The sequence below is a fragment of the Oncorhynchus mykiss genome, chromosome 17 (assembly GCF_057628025.1).
Source record: "Oncorhynchus mykiss isolate SJ-2025 chromosome 17, ASM5762802v1, whole genome shotgun sequence".
Lineage (NCBI taxonomy): Eukaryota > Metazoa > Chordata > Actinopteri > Salmoniformes > Salmonidae > Oncorhynchus > Oncorhynchus mykiss.
Window position 1 is genome coordinate 27,501,870 of NC_143038.1, and position 10,548 is coordinate 27,512,417.

At 40.3% G+C, this 10,548-nt stretch overlaps 1 protein-coding gene across 1 annotated transcript; it reads right to left on the reverse strand.

Moving 5' to 3' along the window:
• Positions 1-3,420: 3,420 nt before the first annotated feature.
• LOC149975886 (uncharacterized) lies at positions 3,421-8,636 on the reverse strand. Its single transcript, XM_090205150.1, has 4 exons — positions 7,526-8,636; positions 7,290-7,427; positions 5,680-5,735; positions 3,421-5,250 (listed from the first exon to the last, which is right to left on the reverse strand). The coding sequence occupies exons 1-4, from the start codon at positions 7,977-7,979 to the stop codon at positions 5,167-5,169; spliced, it is 732 nt and encodes a 243-aa protein (XP_090061276.1). The 5' UTR covers positions 7,980-8,636; the 3' UTR covers positions 3,421-5,166.
• Positions 8,637-10,548: the final 1,912 nt, after the last annotated feature.

Genomic DNA, 10,548 nt, shown 5'->3' on the forward strand with positions numbered 1-10,548 from the left:
TAATAAATGTATCACTAGTCACTTTAAACAATGCCACTTTATATAATGTTTACATACCCTACATTATTCATCTCTTATGTATATATTGTACCCTATACCATCTACTGCATCTTGCCATCTTTATGTAATACATGTATCACTAGCCACATTAAACAATGCCACTTTATATAATGTTTACATACCCTACATTATTCATCTCATATGTATATACTGTACTCTATACCATCTACTACATCTTGCCTATGCCACACGGCCATCGCTCATCCATATATTTATTTGTACATATTCTTATTCATTCCTTTACATTGTGTGTATAAGGTAGTTGTTGTGTAATTGTTACTTGTTATATATTACTGCATGGTCGGAACTAGAAGAACAAGCATTTCGCTACACCCGCATAAACATCTGCTAACCATGTGTATGTGACCAATAAAATTTGATTTGAACATCACTATGTATGACGCTACAAGCTTGGCACACCTGCATTTGGGGAGTTTCTCCCATTCTTCTCTGCAGATCCCCTCAAGTTCTGTCAGGTTGTATGGGGAGCACAGCTATTTTCATGATTCTCCAGAGATGTTCGATCGGGTTCAAGTCCGGGCTCTGGCTGGGCCACTCAAGGACATTCAGAGTCTTGTCCCGAAGCCACCCCTGCGTTTTCTTGGCTGTGTGCTGACAGTCATTGTCCTGTTGGACGATGAACCTTTGCCCCAGTCTGAGGTTCTGAGCGCTCTGGAGCAGGTTTTCATCAAAGATCTATCTGTACTTTTCTCCGTTCATCTTTCCCTCGATCCTGACTAGTCTCCCACTTCCTGCCTCTGAAAAACATCCCCACAGCATGATTCTGCCACCACCATGCTTCACCGTAGGGATGGCGCCAGGTTTCCAACAGACGTGACGCTTGGCATTCAGGCCAAAGAGTTCTAGGTTTCATCAGACCGGAAAATCTTATTTCTCGTTGTCTGAGAGTCCATTAGGTGCCAAGTAGTCTGTCATGTGCCTTTTACTGAGGAGTGGCTTCTGTCTGGGCACTCTACCATAAAGGCCTATTTGGTGGAGTGCTGCAGAGATGGTTGTACTTCTGGAAGGTTCTCCCATCTCTACAGAGGAATTCTGAAGCTCTGTCAGAGTGACCATCAGGTTCTTGGTCACCTCCCTGACCAAGGCCTTTCTCCCCCGATTGCTCAATTTGTCTGGGCGGCCAGCTCTAGGAAGAGTCTTGGTGGTTCCAAACTTCTTCCATTTAAGAATGATGGAGGCCACTGTGTTCTTGGGGACCTTCAATACTGCCTACATTTTTTGGTACCCGTCCCCAAATCTGTGCCTCAACACAATCCTGTCTCAGAGCTCTACGGACAATTCCTTCGACCTCATGGCTTGGTTTTTGATCTGACATGCACTGTCAACTGTGGGACCTTATATAGACAGCTGTGTGCCTTTCCTAATCATGTCCAATCAGTTGAATTTACCACAGGTGGACTCCAATCAAGTTGTAGAAACATCTCAAGGATGACCAATGGAAACAGGATGCACCTGAGCTCAATTGAGTCTCATACCAAAGGGTCTGAATACTTATGTAAACAAGGTATTCAGTTCATTTTTTTTGTATATATTTGCAAACATTTCTAAAAACCATTTTTTTCACTTTGTCATTATGGGGTATTGTGTGTAGATTGATGAGGGAAAAAAGCAATGTAATCAATAATTTTAGCTGTAACGTAACAAAATGTGGAAAAAAGGAAAGGGGTCTGAATACTTTCCGAATGCACTGTACATATGACCCCTGGGCTAAAGCTCTGTTGTAGCACAAGCAAGGATCTGGCACCCTCTTGTGTCTCTCTGAATAAACAGCAAGCTGCATACCATTTTGGGGCACCATTTGGATAATGTCAGACAAATTCAGAACATTCTTACTGAAGGTATTCGACTGGACTAAGAAGAGCCACTCTAGTTTTGGAAAGCCCTGTCTTAAAACTGTCAATTAATCCTTTGATTAAACTGACATCATGGATGGGACCATGTTCATGATCTATAATAGTTACTATAATGGAAAGTAATTGCAATCTTTAATGATGTGTAACACCTTTCAGAAACATTTGCTAGTAGCCTAGTATGTGAGTAGAGACTTCCTGTTATTTGTGATGCTCCCCTGGCTGGTCGGAAAGTATATTTTGGCTTGTGGTTTCACACATTCCACAGTCACACATTCAACAACAGATGACCATTAACATATCATAGACATTTCTTTTAAAAATACCACATCTAATGAATATGTTCCAAGATTCCACTGAGTTTGTTTTATATACATTGCTATAAAATAAATGATCAACTGCATTTTTTAACAGACAACAATCACTGGATTGTAGAAGACAACAGATGTGTGGTGACATAATAGTACAATCTAAGTATACACTGACTAATGAAGTAGCTGAAAAGTATAGCGGTACAAACACAGGTCACGGCAGAATGCTGTAGATAACCAATGCATTATTGGACTTCATAGGAAGAAACAGTACATGTTACAGGAGAAAACAGAGGTGGGACCAAGTCACTATAATTCAAGTCACAAGGTTCAAGTCTTAAATCGAGTCCCAAGTAGAACTGGTCGAGTCTTGGGTCAATTCTCAAATCAAGTCCAAGTTGTGCATTCTAAGAGCAAGTCAAGTTTTTTCAAATCAAGTTAAAAAAAATCTATACAGGCAATGACTTATTCAGCTACAAATCTTTGTCTATCTTTGTCTATTTATTGAGGCTACCAGACAGCCCGTTTTATTATTTTGTCTACAACGCATTGATGGTGTAATAATGAATTGTGACAACAAATTCCAAATGCAAGCTTCATATGTAAATGATCAATTCCAAGCAATGTTGACATACTAAAAAAACAGTAGTCTTATGCTAGTAATTATTGCTTGATGCCCCCATTGCTGCTGAGCTTCCAGAGTAAACGGTTCATATTCTTGATTACCAAACAGTTTTTGGAGCTGCATAATAATTTATGGTAATCATCTCTCCCTACAATTTCGACGTTTGCGCTGCACACGATCATATAGCTAGCTAGCTGTACAGCAAATCAGCAATCTGTTCTGCTAGGTCAGTAGCTTTCAAATCAAAAAAAGGTGTGGTTCAAAACACCCGAACACCGGTGCACAATAGCTGCACAAATGTAATTACAGCCATAAACGTCATGCGTTTTCAAAACGCAAGATACAGAAATAAACTGCGTTTTACACCTGCATTTTGAGCTGCATGTCATTAATGTAAGCAGTCAATATCTACTTGGGATATCTTGTCACATTGTCCATTCTCTGGAGTTCAATCCCATAAGTATTGAAGGTAGTGCGATTTGTTACTGCTATCTTCAGACATATAGCCAGTAGCACCACTGTGTTATGCACGTGAGTGAGGACCCAAAAGCGGTTTAACAAAAACAGAGTCCTTTAATGTCAAAACACAGGTAAGACATAGATCCTCTTCAAATGTATATGATGGCAAAATAAACAACCCGCAGAGAGGGCGACAAATGAAACATAAAGTCCTTCTGAATATCACAGAAGAGTTCCCCTTCTAGCAGCAGAGGAGAATAGCTGGGTTAGAGTCCCCTTCTAGCAGCAGAGGAGAATAGCTGGGTTGTAGAGGACAGAGGTACCTGATCACACGTAGCATCAGATGAACAGGCAGATTCCGACAGGACAGGACAAGGCTGAAGCAAACGAGACGATAGTTTGGTTCTGGCATGAGAAACTCAAACGGGAATCTGACAAACACAGAAGCAGGAACAGAGAGAGAAATAGAGACCTAATCAGAGGGAAAAGAGGGAACAGGTGGGAAAAGGGTGAACGAGGTAGTTAGAGAAGATGAGGAGCAGCTGGGGGAAGGAGAGGAAGAGAAGGTAACCTAATACGACCAGCAGAGGGAGACGGAGTGAAGAGAAAGAACAGGAACAAGACATAATATGACAATACATGACACACTGAGCCTATATAATTATGACCCACTCAAACTAGGCCTATCTGAAATATGAAAATGATCCATGACATCACCAGGTAGCCTATTGTTGTGACAAAGATGCGTCCGTAGCAGATTGATAGATGATACTTTATACGGATAATATTGACTTAGGTTGGCCACTCTGTTTTTTCCAGGCAAAACCAGACAAAATTGAACAAGCTCTTGCTAGTCACTAATGTGTAGCACTATATGTGCGACCACCTTTGCGCGGCAATGCTGATGACTGGTCATTGGTCAACAGTAAAGACGTCCTACTTTTTAGTTCTGAAGCACAGATTAGATGTTTTTGACACAATAACTAGCACATGAATGCCACATCTGTACCAGTGGTGTAAAGTACTCAATTAAAAATACTTTAAAGTACTACTTAAGTCGTTTATTTGGGTATCTGTACTTTACTTTACTATTTATATTTTTGACTACATTTACTTCATTACATTCCTAAAGAAAAGTATGTACTTTTTACTCCATACATTTTCCCTGACACCCAAAAGTACACATAACATTTTAAATGCTTAGTAGGACAGAAAAATGGTCTAATTCACACACTTATCTGGTCAACCCTACTGCCTCCGATCTGGCGGACTCACTAAACACATGCTTCATTTGTAAATTATGTCTAAGGGTTGGAGCATGCCCCCGGCTATCCGTAAATAAATAAACAACAAGAATGCTTAATATAAGGAATTTGAACAAACTTTTACTTTTACTTTTGATACTTAAGTATATCTAAAACCAAATACTTTTAGACTTTTACTCAAGCAGGATTTTACTGGGTGACTTTCACTTTTACTTGAATCATTTTCTATTAAGGTATCTTTACTTTCACTAAAAATATAATTGGGTACTTTTTCCACCACTGATCTGTGTCACAAAATGAGTTACAAAGTTACAAAACCTGGCTAGATCATTTCAAGTCACCAGTCACAAGTCAAAGTCAAGTCTTGATGCTCCAAGTCAAGTCTCAAGTTATTTTATTTGTGACTTGAGTCAAGGTCATGTGACTGGAGTCCACACCTCTGGGAGAAAATCTAACCACAACAATACAGTGCCAGATCAACAATATCTGTACCAGCAGGTATACAAACTTATAGAAATATCACATCAGCATGTTCCAGCTACAACTGCAGCTGCTAAAAAATACATAGGATCACACTAGTTAGGTGTGTTCTTTCCTTTGCCTCTGCGATCTCCATTTGAGAAATGTAAGGCGCTGTAAAGTACTCCTTCCTCCCCTCCCTGTTAAAATTAATATAGCATAGGTTTGTGTATTCTACCATTACAGTACATGTTTAAACATATATACAAAATTCAAGGCCTTTGCATTTAACTGTTAAATAGACCTAGCCATTAGCTAGGATACAAAACCTTATTGATGTGGACCGAGCCTAGTTTTTGGACAGTACAGTTTAACATTGTGATCAATTAACAAGATCAATGATCAATTTACCAGTAATGTGTTTGCTTGTCCTGTTGTATTCTGTGCTGCTCTGCATGTGCACATTGTCTGTTTGTATTGTAATTTCATTTGTTTTAAATGAGCTGCCCAGGGACTGCAGTTACAAGTTCGTCGGCTGGCTAAAACTGGCACTTTTACAATAATGTTGATTAATGTGCACTGTCCCTGTAAAACTACATTTAGTAAAGTAAAAGTAAATACCTACATACCTGCACATCGTCATTCCGTCGCTGATCTATTTTCCATCTCTCCTGTTCGTTGTTTCCTGTGGGTACAAAGAAGCTATTTCAAAATGTGATTCAACAATTTTCATACATTTTCATTTCTGTCAAACAACTGATATACTCTATACTTATTCAGTGGGGCCGGAATTATTGACACCCTTGATAAAGATGAGCAACATTTACTGAATCAAATTTTAAAAATCTAATATTGAGCTATATTGTATGCAACAACAACAAAAACTAACCCTAGTACAATTGTTCAGGGAAAGAGATTTTGTTGATTTTTTTTTAAACCTTTCAAAAAAAAATATATGAGTTGGAGAACACATTGAGAGGGATCTTAGACCATTCATCCATACAGAATCCTTTATGGAGAGAATCCTTTATTGATATCCTTTGACTGTGCTTATGGACTGCGCTTATGGACTGCACTCTTCAAATCCAAACATGTCTTTTGTAGCCAGTTAACTATTTCTTTGTGGATTTTGATGTGTGCTTGAAGATCCACTTGCAGCCAAATTTCAGCCTCCTGGTAGAGGCAACTAGGTTTTTGGCTAAAATGTCTAGGTACTGGGTAAAGTTCATGATGTTGTTGACCCTAAAAAGAGCCCCAGGACTAATGGAAGCAAAATTGCCCCATAACATCGAAGATCCACCACTATATTTTACAGTAGGTATGGGGTTATATTCTGCTCATGCATTCTTATTTTGATGCCAAACCCACCACTGGTGTGCGTGGCCAAAGAGCTCTATTTTCATGTCATCGAATAAATGTAAACGCCTAAACAGTATTGGCACTTGGATTGGAACCGGTGCTTTGGTCAGATGACATGAAAATAGAGCTCTTTGCCCACGCACACCAGTGGTGGGTTTGGTGTCAAAATGAGAATGCATAAGCAGAAAAGCTCCCCATACCTACTGTCAAATATTTTGGTGGATCTTTGATGTTATGGGGCACACATGAAAATCCACAAAAACTGTTAATTGGCAACAAAATCAACATTTTGCAATGGCCATCTCAGTTTCTGGACTTGAAACCCTTTTGAAAACTTGGTTTGAATTAAAGAGGGCAGTCCATAAGCGCAGACGAAGGATATCAAGGGTCTGGAAGGATTATGTATGAAGGAATGGTCTAAGATCCCTCCCAATGTGTTCTCCAACTCATAAAACATTTTAGAAAAAGGCTCAATGCCGTTATTCTCGCAAGGTGAGTCATTGAAAGGTAGTGAAAATATGGGTGTCAATAATTTTGATCCCTGCCTTTTTGAGAGAGCAAAAAATTACTGAGCAAATGGTATTAGCATAAAATAACATAATTTCCCATTTTTTTGCATACTGTACAATATATCTCAGTATTTGAATTATTCATTTTATTTAGTCAGTTTTGCTCATCTTTATCAAGGGTGTCAATAATTTCGGACCCAACTGTATATATGAATAATATTGGTGTTAGGGTATAGTAGTAAAGTAAACTTATAGTTAGTTATATTGATTAACCAGTTAACAACAACAACAAAAATATTTTTACATATTTGGTTAAAAAATATCTAAATAATACATAAAGGTTGTTTGAAGTTTTGAGAATGATTTTTTGCCTTTTCCGTGAAAAATCCAGGTACAAATAAAGGTGAGCAGAGCAGCTACTGCAGCACTGAGAGAACACAAACTGCCCGTCAGCACCCAGCATTGCCCAGAAGACTCAGGAAGACACATTGAAGACTCATCCAGTTTCTCTGTGTAAATGCAACACAAAATTCACAATATTCATGCCTTTGTCTATAATTGAGAGAAGCAAACATGAAACCATAATGGGATGCTGAAGAAAACATACCTTCATCACTTTTAGATGCAACACTGGCATTCTTATATGTAAGAACGTGACCCGATCCAAAGACGGTCCCCCCCCCCCAACTCCTGAGGTACAATAGCAAAGACCCAGTCATGTTGCAGATGGTCAGACTAATTGAGCTGTTGTCTTCAAATTTTGTGGTGAATCCAGAGGTACTGCCTCGGTAGAATTTGTTTAGAACATCCTTTTGCCTTGATTGATGTCTTTGGGCTGAGATGATGATGAAGGGAAGCTTGTTGCTCTGTTGTCCATACCACACTGTCTGGTTCTTGTGCTTAACGCTGCAGGACAGAGTGACGTTGTCCCCATGTTTGACGACTCTGGTCATAGTTTGAACGGAGGAATCCTGTGGCCTGGAGGACACTGGAGAGACTGGGAGAGAACAGTTATGATAGAGCCTACTGAAAAAACTGTCAAAAGCCATTTTGTATATCATTGTTTTCAGGTTAGGCCTCTAACATCAAAACAACTCTAAATCTCACATATTTTTGGTAACAATTTACTAAACGCAGACAGGCCTAATGTGGTCAATATACCTTGTAAAATGTGTTATAAGTACCCATAATGTACTATTATCTTGTAATAATCCTGAATAAATAACAACTATGTTCAGTTCATTGGATAATTGCCACCTACAAATGCATCATAAGATAAGACATTATAAGACATTATAAGGGTTTATACATGCTGATACCAAGTAATAAATAATTAGGTCAATACAGGATTAGGATTATAGCCGTGTAGATAGGCAGGGTACTTACAATGTAGGACAATCAGGACAATGAATATTCTCCCCCTATTTACAGATGTTAACTGTGAGGTGAGTGAGACACTTGCGTTTTCTACCCAAGGGCCTTTCATTATGGTTACCATACATGGACAGATACACAGAGCAGCTAAGTTATTGCTTCACTGTAAGAAATGCCACCTCCTCCTTTACGCCCTGCCTGATTAAGAGTAGATTCATACAAAAAGCAAATGCCAACCACCAAAGTCTTACGTTTTGCTAATGAACCCAGCCAAACCAACCAAGATCACTGGACGTACTCCATAATTGACGCTGATGGCATAGCTGAAATATGTAAGTGTGCCATGTTTTAGAACACCCTTGTGGACATACCAATTTAAAAATAATGGCATTATATATTTTACTGAATTACTTTTCAGCAAGAACCCCTCCAAAGAGCATCTTCTAAATGATTTTCTGCCTCACAAAAGCAGCCATCCTGCCATCCCACCACCGGCTGTACCATTTAGATAGTGACATGGTGCATAGACAGATGATAAACAATACATTTGTTAGACCATTGTAGCTAAAGTATTAACTCTCTGTGTCATTAACTAAGACCATGTCATGTTTTACCCCTCAGTCAGTTGCAGAGCTAATAATAGGTCAAATAATGGTAAAACAGTGACCTCTATCAGTGTTTTTTAGTTTTGCACAGATGTTTCATTGCAATACAGGGTAAAGCATCAAATCAAACTTTATTTGTCACATGCGCAGAACACAACAAGAGTAGACCTTACCATGAAATGCTTACTTACAAGCCCTTAACCAAAAGTGCAGCTCAAGAAGAGTTAAGAAAATATTTACCAAATGAACAAAAGTAAAAAATTATAAAAAGTAACACAATAACGAGGCTATAAACAGGGGGTATCGGTACTGAGTCAGTGTGCGGGGGTACAGGTTAGAGGTAATTTGTACATGTAGGTAGAGGTGAAGTGACTATGCATAGATAATAAACAGCGAGTAGCAGCAGTGTACAAAACAAATGGAGGGTGGGGGTCAATGTAATAGTCTGGTGGTCATTTGATTAGTTGTTCAGCAGACTTATGGCTTGGGGGTAGAAGCTGTTCAGGAGCCTTTTGGTCCTAGACTTGGCGCTCCGGCACCGCTTGCCGTGCGGTAGCAGAGAAAACTGTCTATGAGTTGGGTGACTGGAGTCTCTGACAATTTTATGGGTTTTCCTATTATATAGGTCCTGGATTGCAGGAAGCTTGGCCCCAGTAATGTATTGGGCCGTACGCACTACCCTCTGTAGCGCCTTACGGTCAGATGCCGAGCAGTTGCCATACCAGGCGGTGATGCAACCGGTCAGGATGCTCTCAATGGTGCAGCTGTAGATGTTAATGGGGGCCTGTTCGGCCCGCCTTTTCCTGTAGTACATGATCAGCTCCTTTGTTTTGCTCACATTGAGGGAGAGGTTGTTGTCCTGGCACCACACTGCCAGTTCTCTGACCTCCTCCCTATAGGCTGTCTCATCGTTGTCAGTGATGTTGTGTCGTCAGCAAACTTAATGATGGTGTTGGAGTTGTATTTGGCCACACAGTCGTGGGTGAACAGGGAGTACAGGAGGGGACAAAGTACACACCCCTGAGGGCCCCCAATGTTGAGGATCAGCATGACAGACGTGTTATTGCCTACCCTTACCAGGATCCAGTTGTAGAGGGAGGTGTTTAGTCCTATGGTCCTTATCTTAGTGATGAGCTTCGTGGGCACTATGGTGTTGAATGCTGCGCTGCAGTCAATGAACAGCATCCTCACATAGGTGATCCTTTTGTCCAGGTTGGAAAGGGCAGTGTGGAGTGCAATTGAGATTGCATCATCTGTGGATCTGTTGGGGCGGTATGCAAATTGGCGTGGGTCTAGGGTATCCGGGAGGATGCTATTGATGTGAGCCATAACCAGCCTTTCAAAGCACTTCTTGGCTACCAACGTGAGTGCTACGGGGCAGTAATCATTTAGGCAGGTTACCTTCGCTTCCTTGGGCACAGGTACTATGGTGGTCTGCTTGAAACATGTAGGTATTACAGACTCAGTCAGGGAGAGGATGAAAATGTCAGTGAAGACACTTGTCAGTTGGTCCGCGCATGCTTTGAGTACACGTCCTGCTAATCCATCTGGCCCCGCGGCTTTGTGAATGTTGACCTGTTTAAAGGTTTTGTTCACATCGGCTACCGAGAGCGTTATCACACAGTCATCCAGATCAGCTGGTGCTCCCGTG